General features: G+C 42.1%; 1 protein-coding gene across 1 annotated transcript in view; it reads right to left on the bottom strand.

Moving 5' to 3' along the window:
• Window positions 1-26867, bottom strand: part of MOB3B (MOB kinase activator 3B) — a 72834-nt gene that overhangs the window by 29444 nt on the left and 16523 nt on the right. The window contains exon 2 of the mRNA XM_059834042.1: window positions 12228-12430. Coding sequence (XP_059690025.1) covers window positions 12228-12430 — 203 coding nt within the window. The remainder of the gene's footprint in view (window positions 1-12227; window positions 12431-26867) is intronic.

Genomic DNA, 26867 nt, shown 5'->3' with positions numbered 1-26867 from the left:
ATCTGTATGTACACATGTTTTGGGTATTAATTCTGCATCTACTGGCACATGTAACTGTTAGACACAGTTTTCTACAAGGTAAATATTTAGCAAGTGAGTTTTGCTTTAGGAGATGCTGACAGTCAATTCCTTCTAGTAGAGGGCATGGTGTGCAATTTTGTGGGAGGACAGACAAAAGCAGGTCAGAGGAGGGATGGGAAAGCTAGGTGCCAGCTTCTCCAGAAGGAGCTCTTTTGGTTGGGCTTGCCTGTTCTTATCAGAGTGGCAGGAGGTTGCCAGCTCTCCCTCTGAATGCCCCAATGTCAAGGCATAAGGAAAGCAGAAAGAAAAGCTTTTTATAAGCTTTTTTGTATCAGCTTCACTGATAGATTTTTGGGTCAGAATCTGTTACTGATAGATCAATAGCGAATGATCACTTATCCTCTGGAGCATGAGCTGCACTACGACTCTGAACAAGATTAAACCTCACATATTTGCTGACTAAAGCTTAAACCATCCAGACAGCACACAGAACACACTGGGAAGCCTAGAAGGATAAAAAGCCAGAGGTATCTTTAAAACAATGTGATAATATTATTGTCTTGCTTCTTGTAAGTGCTATAATACAGGACACTCAGAAGGATCTGAAGGGCTGTACTTTCATGGCAATGAGCAGCAATATAAAAATAGAATTGGGTAGCTATAAAGGATAGTGGTAACAAGAACACAGTGACTTTAATGAAATTAGTTCTCCTCTACTTTTGAGCTCAAGCTGTCCTCTGCTGACTGGCAAATAATTTATGTTTCACAGTCTACTGATTTATGGGTACCATGACTGCTTTCACGAAGATTGTAAATGGACATATGGAGAAAATGGACTGGAAAAGCACAAATCCTAATTTTCACCATAAACATAAAAAATTAGCTAAGCAGACAAAACAATAATTTGGAAAAAATCAAGTGAACTAAGAAAGGTATACTTTTATTTTAAAACATATTCTTGAAAAATTTGTCTGCAGAAGAAATCTCATTTAATCATCCTGTTTAACTCAGCTGTGTTTCATCTGAGTGTACCCTCATCAAAGTGCCAATACTTTGCCGTATTTTCTTAAGCCTGCTACTGATTTTTCCACTGTGAGTGTTGGATGGGGCTAGTGCCAGATGGGCTATGTTTACGGTATTTCTACTATGTCTATGGCATTTTTGGCAAAGAATTGCCTGATAAGTAGACATTTTTTATGGTATAGACAAAGATGCAGCAAAGCTGCTTGTTATTTTGTGAAAAGATGTACTGCTTGTAGTAAATTGGATGTGTAACAGCAGCTACTTGGGCCTCACGCACAGCAGTGGCAGAGCTGGGGGACTGATATTTAAGCCTTGCTGTAGCCCTGGCAAAGCAAAAAGCGTAAAAAAGAAACTCGTAAGTGTTGACCTGAGCACCATCTACTTACAGTACTTTTAATTAGGTCATCCTGAAACAGACAGGGTGCTTGGAGAAACTCACATGAAAACGGAGACTTCTTCATTTGGTATCTTGACTTCTGTGTAATCTCCTAAACACCTGCCCAGCACTAGCAACTGCTGCAAGCCCAAATTCCCATGTGAAGGTAGGACACTCACTCTTCCGGCACACAGTGCAGGACTACACTTTTGGCTGTGTTCATGCTGTCAGAAGTGCAGACTGCCACAAAAGCAACAGTCGCACCATCACATTTCCCCCAGCTCCACGTTTCCACCACCTGCCTAGTGCCAATATTAGGCTGTGTGTAACTGCTCAGGAAAGTGTCCTGGCAAAAATTCCAGCTGTTCAATGAGCTAGTCAATAGGACCCCCTGGGAAACTGCCCTCAGGGACAAGGGAGCATAATAGAGCTGGCAGATTTTTAAGGACACTTTCGATAGAGTGCAAGAGCTCTTGATCCCGAGGTATAAGAAATCAGGAAAGGAAGGCAAGAGACCAGCATGACTAAGTCAAGACCTGCTGGTCAAACTAAAGGGCAAGAAGGAAATGCACAGGCAGTGGAAGAAGGGACAGGTATCTTGGGAAGAGTATAGGGATGCTGCCTGGCTGTGTAGGGATGGGGTCAGGAAGGCCAAGGCATGGCTGGAGCTGAACTTGGTGAATACAAAGAATAATGAACAGGGATTCTATATCAGCCAGAAAAGGAAGGTCAAAGAAAGCGTACACCCCCTTATGAACATGACTGGCAAACTGCTGACAACAGACAAGGAGAAGGCTGAAGTACTCAACATTTTTGCCTGAGTCTTCACTGTCAGTCTCTCTTCCCAAACCTTTCAAATGAATGGACCTCAAGGCAGGGACTGGGGGAGCAAAGTCCCTCCCACTGTAAAAGAAGATCAGGTTCATGACCACCTGAGGAACCTGAACATACGTAAGTCTATGCGACATGACGAGGTGCATCCCCGAGTCCTGAGGGAATTGGCTGATGTAGTCGCTAAGCCATTCTCCATGATAGCTGAAGAGTCATGGCAGTCAGGTGCAGTCCCCTGTGACTGGAAAAAGGGAAACATTGCACCCATTTTTAAAAAGGGTAGAAAGGAGGACCCTGGGAACTAGCGACCTGTAGGCTCACCTCTGTGCCTGGGAAGATCATGGAACAGATCTTCCTAGAAGCTATGCTAAGGCACGTGGAGGACAGGGAGGTGATTCAAGACAGCAAGCACGGCTTCACCAAAGGCAAGTCTTGTGTGACCAACATAGTGGCCTTTTATGATGGAGTGACTACATCAGTGGACAAGAGAAGAACTACAGATGTCATCTATCTGCACTTCTGCAAGGCCTTTGACATGGTCCCCCACAACAGCCTTCTCTCTAAATTGGAGACATATGAATTTGATGGATGGAGTATTCGGTGGATAAAGAATTGGCTGGATGGTCAGACCCAGAGGGTAGTGGTCAATGACTCAATGTCTGGATGGAGATCAGTGACGAGTGGTGTCCCTCAGCAGTCTGCAGTGGGATCAATACTGTTTAGTACCTTCATCAATGACATAGACAGTGGGATTGAGTGCACCCTCAGCAAATTTGCAGATGACACCAAGCTGAGTGGTGCAGTTGACACGCCTGAGGGATGGGATACCATTCAGAGGGACCTGGACAAGCTTGAGAAGTGGGCTCATGTGAACCTCATGAGGTTCAACAAGGCCAAGGGCAAGGTCCTGCACCTGGGTTGGGGCAACCTCCAGTATCTACACAGGCTGGGAGATGAAGGGATTGAGAGCAGCCCTGCAGAGAAGGACTTGGAGATACAGGTGGATGAAAAGCTGGACATAAGCCAGCAACGTGCACTCGCAGCCCAGAAAGCCAACCCTATCCTGGGCTGCATCAAAAGAAGTGTGGCCAGCAGGTCAAGGGAGGTGATTCTGCTCCTCTACTCTGCACTGGTGAAACCCCACCTGCAGTGCTGTGTCCAGCTCTGGAGTCCTCAGTACAGGAAAGACATGGACCTGTTGGAGCGGGTTCAGAGGAGGGCGACAAAAATGATCAGAGGGATGGAACACCTCTCCTGTGCAGAAAGGCTGAGAGAGTTGGGGTTGTTCAGCCTGGAGAAGAGAAGGCTCCAGGGAGACCTTATAGTGACTTTTCAATACTTAAAGGGGGCTTATAAGAAAGATGGGGACAGACTTTTTAGTAGGGCCTGTTGCGATAGGACAAGGGGTGATGGTTGTAAACTGAAAAAGGGTAGATTCAGACTAGATATAAGGAAGAAATTATTTACAATGAGGGTAGCGAAACACTGGAACAGGTTGCCCAGAGAGGTTGTAGATGCCCCATCCCTGGAAACATTCAAGGTGAGGTTGGATGGGGCTCTGAGCAACCTGATCTAGTTGAAGATGTCCTTGCTCGTTGCAAGGGCATTGGACTAGATGACTTTTAAAGGTCCTTTCCAACCCAAACCATTCTATGGTTCTGTGAAAACCACCAGTTTTGTCTGAGCTGGTGCTCAGCTGATCCATCCCTGGATTGACTATGGTAACACAAAGGCTAGCTCTGACACAAGGAAGGACAGAGGACTATCCAGTGAGCAGTGATAGGAACAGCAGGATAACCATTTCCAGTTTCAGTCTGCATTCATCTTGGCTTACAATGATTGTGGAAATATACCTTAAGTGATTTATTTTTTTTAAATATATTATAGACAATACTGGCTGAAAGGCCCCGAGACGGAAACACTGTCTTTTCACAAATAATGCCACACATATGACAGCACTTCTGACATCCTAGCTTTAAGTACAAAAATAACTCTTCCTTTTCCCCTTGTAGTTTTTGGTTTTTCTGCTAAATAGGCCTGAAAACTTGTCAATTAATACATCCATGGGGTGCAGAGCACCCTACAGCAGCACATAAAGCAGCATATTGTGTAATACTAGTGTCGGTGGAAAAACAGTACATGAACATACCACCTGTGACTGCGGGGCTAGATTTTTCTCTGAATTTTATGGGAAGGTCTGGATTAATTCCACTCACTGAAAAGAAAGTGCCTCAGATTTATGTCAGTGTCATCAGGGCGTCAATGCAGCTCTGAATCATAAAATATAGGAAGGTAGAGTTATGGTCATTAGACAAACCTCAATGTGTAATTTCCTGAATATGTTTAACTTTGAAATCTTCTGTCCTCAGACCATAACAGGTTTTTGCAAATAATACATAATACTGCTTCCTAGGGAGAAAAAAGAAAGGAAAAAAAAAAAAAAAAAGAAAAAACCACCAAACAACTGAACAGAGTTTAATGATTAGGTTAATGTATTAAACACTAATCTCTTCACTTAGTAGACTGCCTGCAGAAACACTAGAAATTCCATTCAGAAAGACATTTTTCTACAGAGATGGGGAAAAAACACAAAAACATTTAGATGGTTACTTTTAAGCAACTCCAAATATTGGATGAAAATATTATCAGAAGCCAATCATGCTATAAAGCCAATGGAATAACGGAGACAAAAGCAAGAAAACCTTACTGTCTTTGGTTAACCTGAAGATGAACTCCATCCTCATGGAGGCAATTACCAGCTTCACCATTTTTATACACTCAGCTTCACTGACTCCCACCAATTCCAGCTCCACTTCCTACCATGGCTGATTGTCTCTGCATCTAAATGAAATCAGCATTTTAACAGTTATCAGAACAGCAAACGAAAGCAATATCCTTCTCTATTTTTCTTCATTCAAGTGTACTTATTGCTTTCTGTTCTCATAAACAGAAAGTTTATAAAAATGACTTCTTAGAAAAAGGTTGAAGTTTTCACAGGATGGGACTTTTAAAAAAAAGACTTCTGGAGAATGAGCAAAGGAGATGGCCATATTCTGCTGTCTTTTATCCCTGTCCTCAGAGGGAAATTTCACTGCCATCAATAGTTTGGGAACTTATGTAGGAATCTGCTAGGAATCTGACTGGTTTGCAATATATTTTTGGATATTTCTGATAGAGCACAAAAGGTACTCTTTGCTCTGTAAGAGGACACTACATTGGGTAAACAGAAAAACTTATAAAAATGGCATATAATGGTATCTCTGGCAAACAGATTTGTGCGTTTGACAATTCATAATACCTGTGAGAGAAGCAAATGTACTCAAACCACATGAATCATTCCTTCCTGTTTGGCACAGTCCTCCTTGCGTATCACTTCATACTGCGCATTGGCACAATATGAATGCTTGACCTGCCCACAGTTCTGTAACTGGGTGGCCATGGAAAGATGAAATATACTTGGGTTTGCCACCTAGATTTCTTATTAGAACAAAAATTTCAGAGTACCTCCCTCAACAAGTTTGCAGACGACACCAAGTTCGGTGGGAGTGTTGATCTGCTGGAGGGTCGGAAGGCTCTGCAGAGGGATCTGGACAGGCTGGATCGATGGGCCGAGGCCAATTGTAAGAGGTTCAACAAGGCCAAGTGCCGGGTCCTGCACCTGTGTCACAACAACCCCATGCAACACTACAGGCTTGGGGATGAGTGGCTGGAAAGCTGCCTGATGGAAAAGGACCTGGGGGTGTTGGTCAACAGCCGGCTGAATACGAGCCAGCAGTGTGCCCAGGTGGCCAAGAAGGCCAACGGCATCCTGGCCTGTATCAGAAATGGTGTGGCCAGCAGGAGCAGGGAGGTGATCGTGCCCCTGTACTCGGCGCTGGTGAGGCCGCACCTCAAATACTGTGTTCAGTTTTGGGCCCCTCACTCCAAGAAGGACATGGAGGTGCTGGAGCGTGTCCAGAGAAGGGCGACGAAGCTGGTGAAGGGTGTGGAGCACAAGTCTGATGAGGAGTGGCTGAGGGAGCTGGGGTTGTTCAGTCTGGAGAAGAGGAGGGTGAGGGGAGACCTCATCACCCTCTACAACTACCTGACAGGGGGTTGCAGAGAGGTGGGTGTTGGTCTTTTCTCCCAAGTGACTAGCGACAGGACAAGAGGAAATGGCCTCAAGTTTCGCCACGGGAGGTTCAGGCTGGATATTAGGGAAAATTTTTTTACTGGGAGAGTGGTGAAGCACTGGAACAGGCTGCCCAGGGAGGTGGTGGAGTCACCCTCCCTGGAGGTATTCAAGGAACGTGTGGACGAGGCATTGTGGGACATGGTTTAATGGGCATGGTGGTGTTGGTTTATGGTTGGACTTGATGATCTTACAGGTCTTTTCCAACCTTAATGATTCTGTGATTCTGTAATATACAAGCCCTGCACACATTCTCAGGCCCTCTTTCAGCTTGCACAGATTTGCACAGCAAAAAGACCCAACCTTTTTTTTTTTTTTCCCTATGTCTCCTGTTTAGAGATATAATGTAAGCTTTTGTTAATAAGTAATGCTCAATAGTGAGAAAAAGAGCTAGGTCCACACCTCCCACAAATTTAAAAAAAATGAACACATCTGGGGAACCTTGTTCCTTCAAGTGAATTACACCATGCTCAGACCTCTAAATTTAACACTGAAATCTCACCACATTTTTAGGTGTCTTTCTTGTTTTAACTTGACAAACACAAGGCACAGTGAAATATCAGGCAAATTAAAATGCACAGATTTAGAAATCAAAACAAGGTACTGCAATACACACAGATCAATGCTGACAAGTTGGGAGCAGACTTCGCTGCATCACCAACTGCTACCCAACAAAATGCTTTGCACTGAGATTCAGTCACAAATCTCTAGGGCCGCTTACATGACTGAAGGAGAAGTATAGCTGCTGGATTCTTTGCCTCTGTCTCTTCGTCTGACAGGCACCTTCCTGCTCGGGCAGGGGGCAGAACCGAAACACTTTGTGGTTTAATGCCTCTCTGGCATTAACTTTATTGCTTTTCAGAAGGTTTTAGTTTTTTCGTCCCCTCACCCTTTCTAGATGTCATGTTGCGGCAGCTGCATGGATCCTCAGGTTTCATGGCAGGATCTGTGCCTGCTCCAGCTAAGCTTGGAGTGCAACAGTAAACAGGCTCTGCAATCACCAAGCCAAACCAGGCATCTGAAGGTGGTCACCAGCTAATGCTGAAAAAGACACCCCACCCCCTCAAACTGAGGAATGGAAGGAGGAATTCTTTTTCTTTGAAACAGTGTTATTTATGCCAGAGAAACTTCTGTGACATAATGCTGCCACATTGCTAGAAGACACTTTCAAATGATAGATTCCTTTAGGGGGGACCTGCTCTACTTGTAGCAGTACCTTATTCCTACTAGTTAGCCTTTCTTTTCTGAGATGGGAGTAATGGAAAGTGAAGCATATCAGAGAAGGTACTCACCTCGCTTTAGGGGAAAATCAGATTTATGATGATTTATGCTGCGTTGAGCTAAAGAAATAAAAACTATTCAGAAGGGATTATGTTGCCTTGCGTACAGCAGCTTGGATTCCTTAAAAGTAAAAAAAGCTAATGAGTGACCTGTCCCAGCAAAATATATTGATAGCAGGTCTCAAGTTATATCTTAGCTACAAAGTCCTATATCTTTTGCAAGTGGGAAGGGAGTATTTAATTGCACATATCAAGAACATTTTAATAGAGATGAGATGTTCTATGAAGCAGTTCTGAAGATACTCAATCTACCCTGAGAAAGAAGGGGAACAAGGATCTGGCTCTGTAGTTCAGAGCCCAGACTAACAGACTGCTAGTTTCATGTGAATTCTACAGAGCCAGGAAGCATGATAGCGTGGTGCTTACACACTTCCCATTTTCACGAGTGGAACTCTTAAAGCACTAGCAAAGCAAATCAGCGAATGCCAAGTTAAGGAACACAGGAAGTTTCGGTCTTCCCACTCCTTTTGTATGTGTCAACGATCCAGCTTGCTGCTGAAGGTTGGAAGTTGAACTAGGAACAAGCTGTACTCTCATTACAACTCTTATTTCATGGCATCAGAGTACTTTGCAAACACTGTTTAATTCAGGCCCACAATGCTTCTGTCAAATGCTAAATGTTCTTATACTCCACATGGGAAAACTCATGAAGAAAGCTATTACCCAGAGACAGGCAAGAAACTCCCAATAAAACTGGAAACAGAAAGCAAGGCTTTAACCAACATATCGCATGTGACTGACTTTGCAGAGGATGCTTTGTACTGGGCATAAATGGCAGGGTTTTGGTAGCGGGGGCTACAGGGGTGACTTGTTGTGGCAGGAGGCCATGAACTGCCCTGTGCCAGTCACAGCTACTTCCAGCTGCCCCTGAAACCACTGCAAATAATCCACCATCTGCCAAAACTTCAACCAGTCAGAGAAGCACAGGGTGCCTCTGCTCACAGATACTTAAGAAAGCAGCAGCCACTAAGAGGAGAGAACACATGGCTTGTAGCACTGCTGGGGATGTGGTTGGAGACGTACTCTTGGAAGGAAGTGCCCTGTGCCAGAGCAGCCACACCCCTGAAGGGACTGTGGGTCATGGGCAACCCAGGCCAGAGCAGGAACACTGCGAAGGGACTGTGTCCCACAGTAAACCCATGCTGGAGTGGAGGAAAACAAGTAAAAAGCAAGAAGCATATGCACATCCCTGGTTTCCTGCATTGCCCCTAACCTCACCAAAGGGATTAGGAGTAGCTGAGTTTAACATGTAGCAAAACCAAGATGAGTTGAGACCTGCAAGCAGGGAAGAAAAGTTTTTTACTGAATTACAGCCTGGGAAAGAAAGGTGTATCTTCATGAAGTGTTTTGTTTAATTGTCTTTTTTTCCTTAATATCCAGATCTGTAATCAAAAGTTTTATTAACTGGCAATAAATTAAGTAAAATTCCCCAAACCAAGACTGGTTTGCTCATGATGTGCTTATAAAGTACTCCGGCATATTTCTTAAGTCCTACATACTATGAAATCCATTGTCAGAGAAAAGACATCACAGGAAGGAAGTAGAGGGGCATTACTCGCCATGGCTGGGCTGCTGTTTGAACAGTAAGTTACTGTGCTGAGGCAGCTGCGTTGAGATTCTCACTAGAAAGCACATTTAGATGAAGTGCTTAAAGCACCCTATACAAGCAGTGACCTACACAGGGTGAGGGTGGGATGGAGGTAATAGGCACCACTCCGCTAGATAGTTTTGGCCATGAGAACAGGCTCAGAAGTGAATTAAGGTGAACTACTGCCAGTGGAAAATAAAGCTGGTCACACAGGGAGCCAGCACAAAGCAGATGCCACATCTTAAAACTCAAACCTGAGTTCATTTCCTGATAGCCTCCCCACGGAGGCATGCCTGAAAGGTCTTCTGAGAGCTCTCACAGTGCAGACTGCCTTGTCCGCCTGTTAGCTGAAGGAAAGGGCAGATACGCTTTTAGACTTCTTCTTTTCCCCCAAATTAACCAATTGGACATGCATTTTTTTCCTCAGGACCACCTGCAGGGTCAGTGACTATGCCAGGTTCCTTTTTTATAAAACAGCTCTATGAAAGACTCGGGGATCTGTCAAATTAACATAGTGATGGGGATGGGAAAAAGATACGCAGCATTTTAAACTATAGCCCCCACTTTGATCGCAGAAAGGACAAGCTATGCAACTCCTGAATGAGAGGGGGAACCCTGTTTGACTCATCTGCTTCATTTGATTTTATAACTGCTGCACTGGGTTGCAAAAGGCTGAGAAAATCTTTTTTAAGCAAAGAGCATAAGTCCTGCAGGCTAATATTACTATTTCTCGACTGCCTACCTCCCCAATTATTCTCCCTTCTTGAAGTTATGTTGATAAATCAGTTGCCTTCCTGTTTATTAAAGCATGTGGCAGTCTGTTTATTTAATCAGCTCTTGGCCCATTTTCTAATTAAGGCAGATAATGTGGGCTCATTTCCTGCCATGGAGAACCTGGCAGGGCACAGGTTGTCCTCAACTACTGCATTAAAATTCAAGATTATTTGTAATGTCTGCTTTTGTTTGGCAAGTCCTTCCCTTCTCTCTCCCCAGCTGAAGACAAAAATACAGACATGTTTTTTTCTGCAATTCCACACCGCTGATACCCACCCAAGTCAAGGACAGAAAGATGGAAACAGGTGGAGCTTTGTCAGTTTGCTGACATGGTGCCTCCCCAGTGCAGAAGAAACACTTTTCTGGGAGACCCTGCATGCCAGCAAAGTTAATAATACTGCATCATATGATGATCCTAAGGGTAATTCTGTGAAGGGAGGGAGTGCTGGAATGCAAGAGGAAAGCACACACCAGTTGGAGCATGTTCCTAGTTTGCTCTGCTGCTGGACTTGGGCCACCTCCTGCACCACTCCGGCCCCCATCCTTCGTCTGTCTGCTTAGTGCAGGAATATTGCTAACCACCAACTGCAGCATTAAATCATTTTTGTGCTCTGTGAATTCCAAAGCAAGCGAGGATCTTCTAATGGCCTTAAGATCAGCTTTCTTCCTACCTCTTGAGATATCCTGCCTTGTATCTTGCTTGTGACACATCCTTAGCCTCTAACAGCTACAGCTAACCTAGGATCACTCCTCTGGCAGGGAAGTTCTCTTTTGCAGGGCCTCCTTCTATCCCTTAGGACACAATTAGATGGCACATTAAGTTCTCCCATCTAGAAAGAAACCATAGATACATTGCAAGTTATCAATACATGTCATCTACAGTGTCTTTCAGTGGCCCTTGTGAACTGCTGAAAACAAGACCATCCATTTTGTCTCACTTTACAGGCTCTCTTTCAATCAATATAAGCATATACATGTATCACGCCTGCAACAGCTCAAATTCCTGCAGAAATGCAGGCAAACATCACTTTGCCACACTTTCAGAAGCATATATGTATAACATACCATATATATAAGTATAGCATACCAACTATGCTATACACCTCCTTGCAATGTGCCTTTATATGGAACAACTGAAAACTTGATGTGGTCCTGGGCAGCCCTCTCTAGGTGACACTGCTTTGAGCAGGGGTTTGGACTACATGATATCCATAGGTGCCAGCCAACCTCAGCTGTTCTGTGATTCTGTGGAAAAAAAAATCCCAGTGGTTCTAGCACCTCATCAATAAGCTGTACAGCACAGTATTTTCCAAACTCTAACCCATGGAGAAATGTTGCCCTGATCCCTTTTAAAGTTGGCTAAATGCCCACAGTGAGGGTTTGTGCATAAACTGCTTTCTGAATTGCGCCTTACTTTTCATTCTCTGCTTACACTTTTATTTTATTTGCATTTGCAAGCAACAGCAAAAGCATTTCCATTTCTGCAGCCTTACTTTTGGAAACAATAAATTTAATTTTGATCTATTTCAATCCAAAAGGAAGTGTCTGGTTTTGTTATGCTGCTAATTGTCTGAACGTCTAACTTACCTCATCTGTCTCACTTAGATCCAAAGCACAGATCTGGATCTAACACACTCAATACCTTCACAAATACCTACTTAAAGATTAAAAAAACCCAAAACAATTCACCTTTATATAGACCACTGTCCCCTTCACATGCGTTCAAGTGACTGCTGTGAGTACCATGCTGTTACTGAGCAATGAAAAAAGACACAGTAAAATTATATATCAAATATATAGTACAGGAAAAAGCAGAAGACAAATGAACTTCTATTTTCAAATGGCAGTATTTCCCACTTTGTGTTTTTCCATACAAAATACATTGTACTTTTTGTTTCTACTGAGCCTACTGAGCATCTCACAAATACTGCAGCAGATGATGGAATGGGTCTGTGGACAGATGCAAGAGTTCATCCCTTTAAATTGCCTGTGTTCAACCATGGACCTTATTGCCAGAGGAAACCCACTGCAACAAGTAGGGGAAAGGCCCAGTGAAGGGAGGAGGAAAATTTCCTAGAGCTTTCCCTCAGACCCCACACTTACCAAAGGCTCTAGTTCTTTGCGGTCTATGAGGTTGAGCTCTGTCACAAAGTAATAAAAATGCTTGTAACAGGTATTGACGTGGGCCTCAGCCCCCATAAGGATGATACGGTCAAAGTGATGGATGTAGACATGAACAAACACCCGAAAAAGCCGGCAGAGTATCTTCTTGCAGATCTGAAGGAAGTTCTTTGGAAAGGGAACACCTGTGAATAGAGAAAGTAGGGTTGTCATAACCATCCCGTCATTCTCCCACGACAACAGCTTTGGAGCAAAGTGTGAGTTTGTAACTGCGAACTAGGTTATGACTTCCTAGGCCTCCTTTCCAATCCAGAAGATCACTTAATGTGTATATTTATCTGGCTGCTAGAACCAAAGATAACCAAATACTTAAGCAACTTTAATGGATCAAGACTGACAGGTACTGGTCCTTTTTCCCTGAATAATGTAACTGAGCAACATCCAGTATTGTAACGTTCAGAAATGTGATTTTCACTGCAGTGTACACTGTCCCATTAACATCAATAGCTTTACATCCTGAGATGGCTGTTCCCCATACTGATACATACAGAGCTCGTCCTAGAAGTGGTAAGACGCTCTCCTGCTCATCTTATTCAACACTGCCATTTCACAGCTCATCTTATTCAACACTGCCATTTCACAGCGTCAAATTTAATAATGAATTTGAAATAACTGACGGAAGGACAGACCCCTTGGCTTTCACCCTCCTCCCAGTTATGTGTACCAATCTGATTCCTCTTTTAATAGAAAAACTCTTGAAGAAGCACAGGAACAGCTCTTCCAAAATACCTCAGAAGTCACACCCCTTTGCAGCAGGAGATTCCAAAGCAGCAGCAAAAGCAACACTTGCAAGTAAACAGCCAGGCATCCACAATGTGGCACCAATAGTTCCTTCAAAACCACCCTTCACTGAAGACGTATCTTGCACGGCATTGTGTACCACTGAGCTGCCCCACAAACCTGAAAGGTTCATCTCCTTCTGTGATTGTGATTCAGACATGATGATTTTAGTGCCATGCTTGAAACTCTACTGCTACTTTGCTTTGTTGCACATCCTCCTGCTTTTTAGGTATAGTTCATGTTTTAGTCAGATTTGAACTACACAGCTGTAGTTATTGCTTCTTTTAAATAAAAAAAAGGTCACAGCTAACCAGTCCCATACTCCCTAAAAGCCCAGCTCATGCTCTCAACAAGAAAAACATTGATTATTTGCAGAAGGAAGACGGAGATATTAAATTAACACTGTTGCAAGCTTTCTAGTTTTCAAACCTTAGTCTCCTGTTAAATACTGCTCAGCACTCACATGAGTGTTGAATTAATGGACAAATTGCCCAGTTTCACTGAGGGGGACATGAGGACATACAATGAGAATTTCCATACTGAAAACAGGTATTTTATTACAGATTACATAAATTATCAACTGCGGCTGTAAGCAGACTGGATCCCATCAACAGAAACATGTGCCTTGTTTTAGACTGCCTGGCCAAGGACGTACCAGGATATATCCGTTGTGGATGTGAACACCGCTGTGTCTGTTAGCATGTGAGTGGGGAAGCACATCAGCATGCAGAAGTGTCCTGCTCAGTGTATCCCTGAACTGCCTCTACATTTGCCATCGCTGAGGTGCAGATAATGTGGGAAAGTGTCTTGGGGTTTTTTGGCCTCTACTGGGTTCATTGGAGGCAAATCCTTTTGGTATAATTTCAAGCAGCTTTAGAGATGCAGTGCAGCCCTTCTTACTCCTGATGTACAACCCGGGCACCAGAGAGACAGCCGCATCTATCAAAGCATAGCTACTTTATCTCCTTAAGAAATGTTTGCTTTTGGTTTTCACATCCATTCATCTCAATGCTAAAGCTAATACCAAAGGTCACAGAGGAGGAGGTCTAAATGCTCAAGCCATGAACTGAGACATCGCTAAGCTATGGAAATGATAGTATGTACAGATGTCTTGGCAATATTTGAATCAAAACTCCATGCAATTAGCAAAACACCTGGATTACAACAAATGATTGTTGTTCTTTCCAAGGACAAAATGAATACAATCTGTCAAAAAACATAACAGAAACCCCAGTTAGTTGTTTATTAACCAGGGGGATCACATTTCAGCCATCAGAGCATGGCTAAATTCAGGAATGATTACAGCAGCAGTCTGCTTTACATTTTTGTAAAAGCTACCCAAACCAGAATTTTAAAAATATACCCAAGAAAATGTTAAGTCTTAGAAAAGGGGGAAGGGGAATAGCTGGCACTTGTCACTGCAAGCTGGTTCATTGAACTGAGAAATGAATTCTTGAAGGCACTATATTTTCTGATCCAGAACAGGCATGTCCCAAAATGAAGAAAATTAGTTTCATCTTCCACAGGCTGACATATGATTGTTACTGAAGAATGTTACTTAATGAAGAAACCATACTTCTGTATTAACAAGCTGAATAAACCAAGCTGACAAATCCTTTAACTTCTCTGCAGCCCATGTTCCCACTTAACAGTTACAGGCAGTAAGTGCAAAGACCGTACAGCACCGTTTCTGCTGCGAGGGAGGACTTTAATCTGACAGCTTTTTAGATGTGTTACACAGTCAATTTGAGGACACGTAAATAACACACAGGAGAAAAATACCTGGTGCAGAATAGCCTAGGGTGCATGATAAACTTGTAGTGTTCCCACTGCTCCTCACATGCATTAAGTTTTCAGACAGGCTGTGTAGTTTCATTTGCCGTTAGGGATCTTCTGCAATTTTGCAAAGCTATCTCTGTTTCATTTACTCTTAAATAAACAGTGAAACATTGCTGCTATCACAGATTTATTACCTGGGTATGGCATATTCCATAATGGCTTTCTGACTTCCCTCCCCTTCCTGTAAAACTGGTTTACAAACTGACATGGTGTCCTAAATAGTTAAAAAGTGCCTCCTTGCACCACTGAAAGTAATTGGTAGCTGTGCAGTGGGCTACACTCCTCAGCCTTGGAGAACCTGCCAGCCAGTCTGTCCCTGGAGTACACAGGAGGCTCAAGGTCTGGTCAGCCGCAAGGTACAGATGAGCATATGGAGGTTTAAACATACACTCTGCTGCTATTTGTGTTCAAAATTAGACAGAAGGATGGGAGAAATGCAGTCTCAAAGAAAAAAAAAAATCTAATACAGCAGAACAGATTCTGATCTCAGTTACAATAGAATGAATCCAAAGTAATGCTATTAAAAAATATAAAAAATCAGAGTGAAATTATTCTAGATTTATATTCTGAGGTCAGAATTTGGCCTAATGTTTTGTTCCCACTGTATCTGCTATAGTTATAAATAAATCAACCACAGAATATAATCATTATGAGGGGCTCTTGGGAATGGACTAGCTTAGATTTAGATCCTTGACTTGTTAAGGAGTCTGTTCTCTGTACTTCATCTCAGCCACAGTAGCCTTTGCCTTCTCCCCCTCCAAGCCTTCATTTAACATGGAGTCCAGGTTTAATAATTTCTTTCCTGGAACTTTGTAGTTAAAAAAGGAGGTGAAGAAAAAAAAAAAAACCAACCAACCCACCAAAAGTCCAAGTATTTGTTTAAACTTTGGAAACTTTGGATTCTTTTTAAAAGTGAAAAAAATTTCCAAGAAGAAAGATGACTGGTTTACTATCTGCAAGGTGATACTGTAAAGAGACAGAATGTAAAGCCACCAAATTAGATTCATGAGTTACAGTTGTTAAAAGGCAAAGAAATACAAAGATGACACTGAATTTTTTGAGTTAGCTGCTACTTGCTGAAAAAGGTATTTCTGGATGAGTGAACTGGCAGCCTTGATTCATCTGTAGGCTGAGCCCCAGTGCTGCTGTATGAGAATAAAGTAACAGAAGTGTCCTTTTTGTTAACCTGGTGTTCAAAACCCCAGAGCTCCCCATTATGCCCCAAGAATGTGCAAGCAGCTTCCAAACCTCGCAGTCACACAGTAGAAGCTCCTTTAACTCAGGGTTATATATATGCAACTGGGAAACAATTCAGTGGAGGGTAGATAGGTGTGGTATAACCAGTAACAAACACAGCCAGCACAACTGTACCCATACCTCTCCGGAGTATGTGCTGTACTTGCCAGTGCTGTACTAACAGATGGCCTCCTCCTGCACAAAAGCTGCAGCCATATACCCTGGTGACAGATGCACCACAGCAACACAGGGGAAAAATCCCATCTTTTCCCCTGCTCTCCAACCTCCCCGTACTCCCTTGACCTTTTTGCTTCCGTTGACTTGCTAGAAAAGGCTACTCCTAACATGAGCAGGACTCTCTACAACTTCCAAAACTCAACTTGCTCGATCCATTTATGAAGTTCTTTTCCATCAGAAAATGGAGGGATTTTCCCTTTCTTTTTGAAAACAGCCTTATACCTATGGCTCTCTGTAAGCTATCGACTTCATTCCTTACACGTTCTTAATCTGCTATCAGGTGATTTGCTCCTGGGCCGGAGTCAACATCCAGATCTAATCTATCCATCACCAAATGGACATATAGCACAGTGTTAACCAAGCGAGTCATGCCATTGATCTGTTGTCTTACTTCTTTGAGTATTCTGCATACACAACAACTGCAGTGTCATGGTCCCCCTCTCATGACACTCACTCCCCAAAAGCAGTATTATGACTGTTATGTGCTCAAAAGGCTGGTTACAATAATATGGAAAAGTATGCTGACCATCTTGTGTGGTCATTACCAGTAAGTTAATGGTCTGTTGGTTTAAAACACAGATGTTTTAATGCCATGATGAAGTCCTCATTTAAATCCTACTGATACAAACCCCGTTCTTTGTACAATGTAAAAAAAATGGTGGGATAGGACAGACTAAAAGTTAAAGAAACTAAATTAGGTGTGGATAAAGGAGGGTAACTAAAGGTCTGAGACGAATGCAACAGGCAAAAAGTCTGTCTCACTTGATATACAACAGTCTTGAATCTTCTTACTTCAATATGTATCACAACCTCCCTTGAAGTAGGTCAGTTGCACATGTTAGAGAGGAAACAGAAGAGAAGTCATGATACAGTTTGTTTCCTGATTCATTGTATCTAGGCAAGAGTCAGAAAGTATATGGTCCCAGAAAGTCGATACTGAGGAACCAGAAAGAACAACCCACACTTTTTGCCTGTAATGTTACATGCGGTTCTCGACTAGCTCACACGCCTGCCTGTAACATGCAATGAAAATCACTGCCCAGTTAAATCATCTGTGATGCTGGATGCTTAAGCATCTTTGATCTTCTGTATTTGTGTGGTTTGAAGCCTTGCTTTACTCAAGGGAAGCCGGTAAGCCTTTTGGCAACTGTGCACAAAAATTTTGCTGCACATTTAAAAATCCTCTTACAGGCCACAGTTGTAATTCATTCTTTCTTAAACATACACATGTGGGGGAAAGAAAGGAGACTCCCTTCTCCATTGGCAAAAGGATTGACACTATACTATTGCAAACACAGCTTAAAAACATACCAACCTGGTAAAGTAAGATTTTTTTTCCCAGTTTTATAGTAAGGAGCAAGAAAACAGTGTTACAAGAAACTAATAATTTGGAGAAGGCACCTGAACCAAACCCCTCCTCCCCTCCTTCTCCATGTTTTCCCTCTCGTATCCCTGCCCCAAGTACAAAAATTTGCTAAAGACGCCCCCAGCTATTGCTGGAAGCTTTGTTGCAAAAACACCTATCCTGATCCAAGCAGATGTTTAATGTTATCTCAGTGTGTTAGTCAAGGAACTGTCTGTCTCAAGGGCCAATGAAAACAATGTCAGTTTTGCTGGACTTTGTTCCTCACACAAATAAGCAGACAGCTGCAAAATATTAGGGATAAACTAGACTACCATGTACCTACATCCTCCTGATGCTGCCTTCCTTTCTGCTGTCATATCAGAAAGAGCAGAAGAAAGGAAAACACTCTTGAGATTATATGGCTTTCTAAGCAAAATGGTGTCCTTTTCTCTTTTTAAGCAGGACTGGGTCTGACAGTGTTACTCTTGAGTGAATAAACCAGCAGGCAGGCCCACTGTCAGATCTTCAACAAAGGTACTCATGTGGTGTCCTGGAGAGAACTCTAGATGGAACAGGGTACAGGTTAGAAAATTTTTTGAGGCTTTGCACTACTTGAACATCCACAACAGCTCTCCCTGCTGCTGTATATCAAGAAATGGGTGATGGCACTAAATTTTGCCATTTAATTAAGAATTTCACCAGAACAGGTGTCTTATAATGCAAATACTGCGAAACACCTAAGTATGCAAAGCACCTGAATTGACTCTCCCTGAAATCAGAGGACAGAGGGACCTAAATCTTTGCACTGCATAAGCCAGATGCCTTGGATTTTAAGCAAATTTACAATGGCTGTTCCTGACTACAATCTGACCTCCTCCCTGTTACTTATTACTTCTGCTTCTGCTGCTGGAGAGGAACAGCAGAGAAACACTGCAATCCCAGAGCGCTCTTGCTGCCTGTAGCAGGCAAGGCTAGTTTTACCCTAGACAATAATCAGGCTGATAAACCCATTGGAATAGACCTATAGGTCTTCAAGGCAATGAGAACACTGAATACCATAAAAAGCTGCAGAGTCATGGTTGTGTGACAGTGTAACTCATCTGTGCTGCAAGATCCATCTTCACCATAGTAACAAAATGAGATTTGTTGGAGCATTGCTTTTGAACAACTTTATATGGCATTAATACATACATAGTCTAAAACAGGCTTGGAGATCCATCAGAATAATTTAGAGCTCTCCCTGCCTTAACAGAGACAGGTTAACAAAATGCAGCCTCTGCTGGGACAGAAAATATAACAGCCATTTGGCAGTATAACAGCTTAGGATGGGAAAAGAGAGTTTATTAACCCAATGAGTGGATGTAAGCAAAAAGTATGTACGAACACTGGAGCCTGGCAAAGATATCAATGGAAAAACTCTCCTCCCCACTTGGCAGAGGTTTGTTAAGAGCTTTGTTCCTACAGTACTTACCATGGCCTGACAATTTCTGGGTAATGACATGGTTTCAGCTTTCCATGCTAAGTGCACCACTGGCCAGCCGGGCTTTTATTTTTGTCATTAACTTCTGACATCTTCAGGAAACAAATGTTCTGGTTCCCCATTAATTTCACAGGGACACTGGAAGAAACGTGCTGTTCTAAGGGCCCCTCTCGGGCTTATTGATGCAGCAAGATGAAACATTGTCAGAAGCAGCAAGCAGCATGGTCTTGGAGATGCCCTCAGAATCAGAGAAAACAGCCTCCTGTCCCCAACACACAGATGTTCCAGCAGTTAACTGAAAAACAGAGGCCTTACATCTGCCAGAACTCATGGCATAACATTAACAAGTAACTGTAGTTGAAAGGTTAGTATCACAAAAGAAATGTTCTTCAGACGTTTACTGTGCTAAATTCCTTTTCAGTGGGCCATTAGAAGAAACATTCAGGCAGTTCTAACACCTCAGCTCACAGCCCCTGTGTCTCCTAATGCAAGTCATTTTCTGTCCGTTTGATAACTGTGCTGACTTAGGAATCTTGTATGTGTATGAGGATATCCTCAGTGCATATTGATAATTCCTTGGAGAGGTGATTTATAAGGTTTAAATAAGTTATTTTTTCCTCCAGTAAAATGTAGCTCTTTCATGAGACAGGGAAAGACAATTATATAGCAGCGTGCAAGGGAAGTTTAGTGGAATATCGGAAGTTCTGATCCAGAAAACTAAGAACAAAAAAACTCAACAGAATCCTGGTCCCTGACTTTGCTTGAGCTAATCCTGATTTACAACAGCACAGCCTGGAATAAAGTCCAGCATCCTGGGAGCGAATTATGCAGGCTGACAAGCAAGAGCCAGTCAGGGCTTTTAAATCTGCTTTTACATGTTTAACTATTTTCGCTTTTATAACGTTGGATCTGGGGGTAACACAACAGATGCTTTTCACTACTCTGTTTTTGCACCCGTTAAAGGGTTGTAAAATTGAATGAACCCATCAGCTGAAGAAAAAAGAGCCAAGCAACTCCCTCGAGCACATTTAAGCACTCTCAAACACCAGAGAGCTAAGGCAGATGCACTCTTCAGAAGTCTATAACTGCAACCTCAGCTACTCTTGTCTTCAGTTGCTGCCAGTCGATGTCCTTGCTCAACCAAGGACCTCCGCAGGCACCTTAAGTTTTGCTTCCCTTGTTTTCTCAGAACTGCCTTACTGGAAGAGGTCAGACCCCCCCTCACATGTAAACACTAACTGATGTTCCAACATAGCACATGCAGCTTTCCTCCGAGGAATGCTCAGCACATGCCTGGTATGCACTGATTGCATCTGGTTCAGGACCAAAGGCAGCAGTGACTGTCTTCATTTCAAAGCAGAGCCAGAGAAGGTAGTGTTGTCTGTCTTTTATGTATCACTCAGTATTTTTGGCGGTATGTTTATCAATAATTCATCGAACTGATGAATCTGGGCAGCTGCACTCTTTGTGCCATCTTGAAGCCACTGAGCTGAAAGGAAAGACTTGCAATGTCAGAAGGCAGCAGAAGACGTAGCGTGACTATGTAGCCCAGTGGCTAAAGTCCTGCTCCTAGAAGTGCTCCTGCATTTTGCAGTAATATATTCATCTCACAAAAAGAAACCCATTTCAAATCATTCTGGAACAGGAACCAGAGTACACTGGACTGTACGCTCACAGATGACAGCACTTTCCAAGAGATTTCAGGTTATGTCAGCAGGCACACGCACACACACACAAATCCACACAGGCAAACACACCCACACATGCTCACACTGCAAAGCCTGCGTAGAAGGTATCATTGACTGGCAGGTTTTGGATCCGGTATAATTCCAAAACAGGAACTAAAGTCATATAAAGAGGATTTGAATATTTGGACTGCATACGACCCTATAACACTATCTTTACTATTAAAGTATAGGCCAATGATGGTTGGATTTACAAGGCACTCAAAACGTACTATTGCCCACACAAAGGAGCTACCATCATTTAAACAGATTCTTCCAATAAGTCATGAATAGATAAGATCTGTCTCTTCAGATGCCTTGGGCTCCATCTGGTACCTGGAAATCAAAAGAAGCTTTACCACTAATTTCATTGAAAATTAGTCTGGAAAATCAATGAGCAAGAGTATCCTCTTTCTTTTAAAGCATCATGAAGCTAAGCAGCATAATATTATTTTAATGTCACTAGCAAAGGACAATTACAAAAACAATTTCAAAAGCTGCATTAACTTAACCTTAACCAAATACTTTGCAAGATTCATGTGCAAATAAAAATTTTGAATAAGTCAATAAAAATCAAATGCACTACAGGACCAAAAGTCTTCAAAGAGAACAAACAAAATGAATATTTTAAAACATAACTAGCCAAAAATAAGTTGATTTGCTCTATTATCAAATTCAGCTGAGAAAGAGAGGCACCCTGATTTCACTAGAGTAAAATTCTCTCCTTAACAGATCTGTTACAGGGTTAATACACTCTGAATCCTTCCCTAACTCAGCATCCATCACCCAATTCCCACTCACCAAAGCCTGGAATATCAAAGATTTTTGACAGCCTCGAACACTACCTTTAGCAAAAACACCTCAAGCCCCACTAGTCACAGGCAACACCATCTTATCAACAGACCTTTTAACTATTACCTAAAGAACATTTCTACACTGTAACAGCTTCAACTGCATGAACTCTTCTTTGGATCTTGAAAACTGGCTGTAAACATTTTCTGCTATTCCATTTAATGCCTACTGAATGTCACAGAACTGAAAGGAAACTAAGGCAAAGATTAGCTTAATTTCTTTTTCTGGAAGCTAGAAGCTAGTTCTGCAGCAATTACTTTTATTTCATTTACAAGAAGAACAAGAAAACACTCATTAGGCCTTAATTTTCATAAATGAAAAGCTTAAAGAAATGCAAACACAGAATCATAAAATGTTTCTTTAGGGTGCCTGCTTTCTGTACAAATTAATAAAACACATTTTTTTGTATGCCAGAAAAATAGTATATACCCCCACTCGTCAGATGCAGCATGGATACCACCTACACTTCTGCCTTTCCTTTCACCTTATATCTGAAATTGAAATACTGGTCAGATTCCCATTGTTTTTAGTACGCAGGGACAATTTAACTGGAAGTGGGATTTACAAGGATTTTTTGTTGTTTTTGGCACAGCTTTAGAAACCTGCAGTAAGACTAAGTGCACTTACACTCCAGTAACAGAGCTAAACATAGACTTTTAAGTTTCTTGCTGAAGCGACTTATTTATCTGTATGTTTAACATGAATCATCTAAGGAGCAAACATTCATTTATCTTCATGTTTAATGTTTTAACATCTTTATGGTTTTATCTATAGGTTTAATTTAAGTTTACATGATCTCTGCTACTGCTCATATGGTGTGTAACATCAATCACCTTTTAAATTTATGGGCATCTATATGGTCACACTTAGCCTGAAAGCTAAGACATTGAAGGACAGATAAAACTTGTGTGTAAAACCTGACAGAGAGCTGGCAGCTTTATGTATTTGAACACTTAAAATTTCCTGCCTGTAAAGCAGGACGATAGGTGAATGTGGTCTTGGCTTAGCAATTATCCTTAAGCATCCTTAAAGAGGAGCCACACAGTAGCACCGGTGCTAGTTGCCACCTCTTCTGTGCTTACAGGCTTTGAGTCTGTGTGTTTAGGCTCTGAGCACCAATGAACTGTGTAAGATGCAGAGCACCTACATCTCAGACAGCGCTGCCAAAGACAAATTAACTACTAGCACCTTGAGTGAAGTCAGCTGTGCATTACTGAAAAAAGAACTACCAAGAACTGGATGGGGAGCTTCAAACTACTACAGACCCATTTCTCTGATACATGGTTACTAGCAGAGTCCTGACAGGTCAGTGTGCTGGCAGGCAAGGACAGACTTTCAAAAGGGTTTCGCTTTCGCATTTTGAAGAGTATCTGTAGGTGGTGGGCTCAAGCTGGCTCTTCCATGGAACAAAAAACATGAATAAATCACAGAGAAAATTGATTTCTTATTTCTTCCTGATTACTCACAAGAGACCTATTCATATTTTTGATTTCTAAAATCCTGAGGATGGCGTCAATACTCATATCTTAAATCCTCCTCTCACCCTCAGAATATCCAGTTCAGTGTATCTTAAAACATTAGATCTTCATGAGAGTGAACAGGCCAGCTTGCCAACTTATCCCTTTAGTGATTGATGTTCCAGGAAGCTGAACGTTATGGAAATAATGTCTAATGGGGTGCAATTTGTTATGAGTATACTTGAGAACTCCACCTGTGACAGAAGATACAGAGAGGCTCTAGAGTTCACGTGCTCAAGGCATTGTGCCTTTTTCTTTCCTCCTATCTCAGAGATAAATGCAGCAGCAGTTGTGATTCCACTGACAGCAACAGCTTAACATGGCCATGGAAGTGGGACTGTTCAAAGAACAAAGGCAGTAAACTCATACATCTTCACAGCAAGGAGTTCATTGCTAGTAACTGTAATGAGATAAAACTGATGGTCTGCAAAGACCAAGTACTTAATTTTCTGTGCTTGGATCACATAGTTCCATCAGGACAAGAGCAAAATACTGAACAAAACATTTAATTTTTAATGATAGCATAGTATGCACAGCTGGTGCATACAAAAAGTTTGAAACATGAATGGACATGGAGTGTAAGTGCAAATTTGCTACAGTTTTAGAGCTCCTCCAGACCATCACTGAGTCACAGTAAGTCCCAACAGAAGTGTTGCTGCTACTTTGGTGACTATCACTTAACAACCAGGCAAATGAACGAATACATATATACATTAAAGAAGGAAGCTCTCCTTAAGTATAAGTCATGAATCAGTATGTACAGTCTGTAATACCTTCACTTTCCTCCTAGCAATAAACTTTGGGTTAGAATAAAGGCTGCATCAATCCCTGAATCTGAGATGTTTGTGGCACCTTGCCAATTCAAAAGATCTGTTTACAGCACAGATGTTTTCAGGATTATGCTGGTTTTGGCTGGGGCAGAGTTAATTTTCATCATAGTAGCTAGTATCAGGCTGTGTTTTGGATTTGTGCTGGAAACACTGTTGATAAAGCAGGGATGTTTTAGTTCCTGCTGAGCAGGGCTTACACAGAGTCAAGGCCCTTCTGCTCCTCACACCGCCCCACCAGCGAGTAGGCTGGGGGTGCACAAGAGGTTGGGAGGGGACACAGCCGGGACAGCTGACCCCAACTGACCAAAGGGATATTCCATACCATATGATGTCATGCTCAGTATATAAACTAGGGGGAAAGCTGACTGGGAGACCGCTGCTTGGCGACAGGCTGGGCATTGGTCGGAGGGTGGTGAGCAATTGTTTTCATTTGCATCACTTGTCTTTCTAGTTTGTTGTTGTTATTTTCCTTTTCATTACAATTTTTATTATTATTATGATTTTATTTTATTTCATTTCATTTATTGAACTGTTCTTATCTCAACTCATGAGCTTTCTCACTTTTGCTTTTCTGATTCTCTCTCCCACCCCGCTGGGGCAGGGGGGAAGTAAGTGAGCGGCTGTGGTGCTTGGTTGCCAGCTGGCGTTAAATCACAACAATAGTCGGTCAACCACAGCAGTTTAACCATTTTCTGCTATTTCAACTTAGTGTACAGGTGTATGGCATCACTGAGAACTAATCTGGTGCCCTCAGTGTATAAGACTTTTGTAAACAGCTCCTCCCACTTTCCAGCTCACTGAAAACTCTTACAACTTTCCTACTGGTCTTTACTTTATTCTTTCAGGCAGTAAAGTTTCACCACACTGCTGGAAGCTAATGCTAAGTACGGCCTTGGATTCAGAGATTGTCCATTGCCCTGAATCACGTGCTGCCTCTTATACATCCAGAAAACAAGGTTTCTTCAAAGAATTTCACATTTCTGGCATTCACACACTGACATGGTCAAATCATTAATAATTTCTAATATGTTAAAAGCTACTTCAAGCTCTTCTTTTTCCTTTGAGACCATCAAAGCTAAAAGTAAACATTCAGAGACTTTTGTACTTCTGCTTCAAAAAAATTTTTAAGTAAAAAAAACAGTTAAACATGCAGATGATGTTCAAAAACAACTGAAATATAAATTGGAAACTTTGTGGCTCTCTCTTTTGGGAAAACCATGTTAGGAATAAGGCAGTGTGTGGAGTACAAATGTGGTACGCAGACAGAAAGTTTAATAGGTATCTTTAAGTACCATTAGATGATTTTACAGCTTGTCCCTGGCCAACAAGGGGAAGTGGGCCATTAAAGATGTTGTGCTAAGAAAGAACCATCTGCCAAAGCCAGCAGAGGCTGGCTGGTGCAATTAGCGTTTGGAGTCTGCAGCTGAGAGTCCTCACACTCATTTCTTTGTCTGTCTCAGTCATCAGGAATTAGCAATAGAAAGTTTAAAAAAGAAAGCAGTGTCCATTTTGCTCAGCAAAGGGTACTGGCAGTTCACATGAGAAGACAAACTACTTACCTTTTTGGCATTGTATTCTGTCAAATAGGTTATAAGTCAAAACTTCAATCCCAGGGGAACAGGATTGGTGGTGGAAGTTCACAGCTTTGCATTCCTATCTGGGTGATTGAATCTAGACCAGATGAATGTAGACATTATAGAAGAAAATGCTGGGGACACATAGCAACCAACAGAGCCAAAATATAAACAAGAGAAAGATATTGTTCACTGCCATTTTATTCAAGAAGAAAATATTATGAAAATCAAAATAGGTTTTATATGAATTTTCATTATAATTACTGAAGAGAAAAAAAAGTCAAATTAATCCGTAACTAGCACGCCTGATCTTCAATATCCTACACTTTTTGTAATCAGCCACACTACTGTAAAGGCAATTTTCAGTTTTAAATCATTCAAACTCTATCTGTGATTTGATTCATAGTCTATGTTTCCATCCTATCTTTTTCTCTTTGCCTGCAAGACACTGGTCTGTCATCCAAGAAATATTTTCTGAACAAGAAATGGTGTATAACCAGCTACATTCTGGGAGGTGTTATAGAAGCTGATTTTGTTTGCCACACCTTCTGTTATCCCTCCCCAGAGAGTCACCTGCCTGTGTCTCCCAGCACTGCTCCCAGCACTTCTGAATCACTGTCAGCTATGCTATCCCAAGCAGTTTTGAAAGAGGGGGGCTGCCATCCACTGGTTACAGCAAGGACCATTTTGCCATCTATGATTATACCACAACATTCCATATAAAAGGTAGTTATAAGCACATCAGAAATTGTAATACTTGTTCTAAGTGACCACATTATAAACTTTGGTGGATATGACTGGAGGACTGCAATGGAAGGATGTGGGCCTTTAAGGAAGGAGGGGCAGGGAAGGTGAGGAGGGGAGTGACCTGCTGTGTGAGAGCATTGGGAATGCAAAGAGTCAGTCAAGAGCTTCTGCATCAAGATTAGGCGGGCAGACCAACATGGGCACTGTTGTGGTGGGTATCTGCTATAGACTGCCTGCTCAGGAAAAAGTAGGTAAGGCCTTCTGCAAACAAGTGGAAGAAGTTTAGCATTCACAGGCTCTGGTCTTCAATGGGAACTTTAACCCCCCTGATATCTGCTGGAAGGACAGTCCAGCAAGGCTCAAATAGTCTAAGAGACCTTTTGAGTGCATTGCAGCCTTCT

Source organism: Gavia stellata, chromosome Z (genome assembly GCF_030936135.1).
Source record: "Gavia stellata isolate bGavSte3 chromosome Z, bGavSte3.hap2, whole genome shotgun sequence".
NCBI classification, from domain to species: domain Eukaryota; kingdom Metazoa; phylum Chordata; class Aves; order Gaviiformes; family Gaviidae; genus Gavia; species Gavia stellata.
The sequence above is the reverse complement of the archived record's forward strand: the minus strand, read 5'-3'. Positions and strand labels throughout refer to the sequence as shown.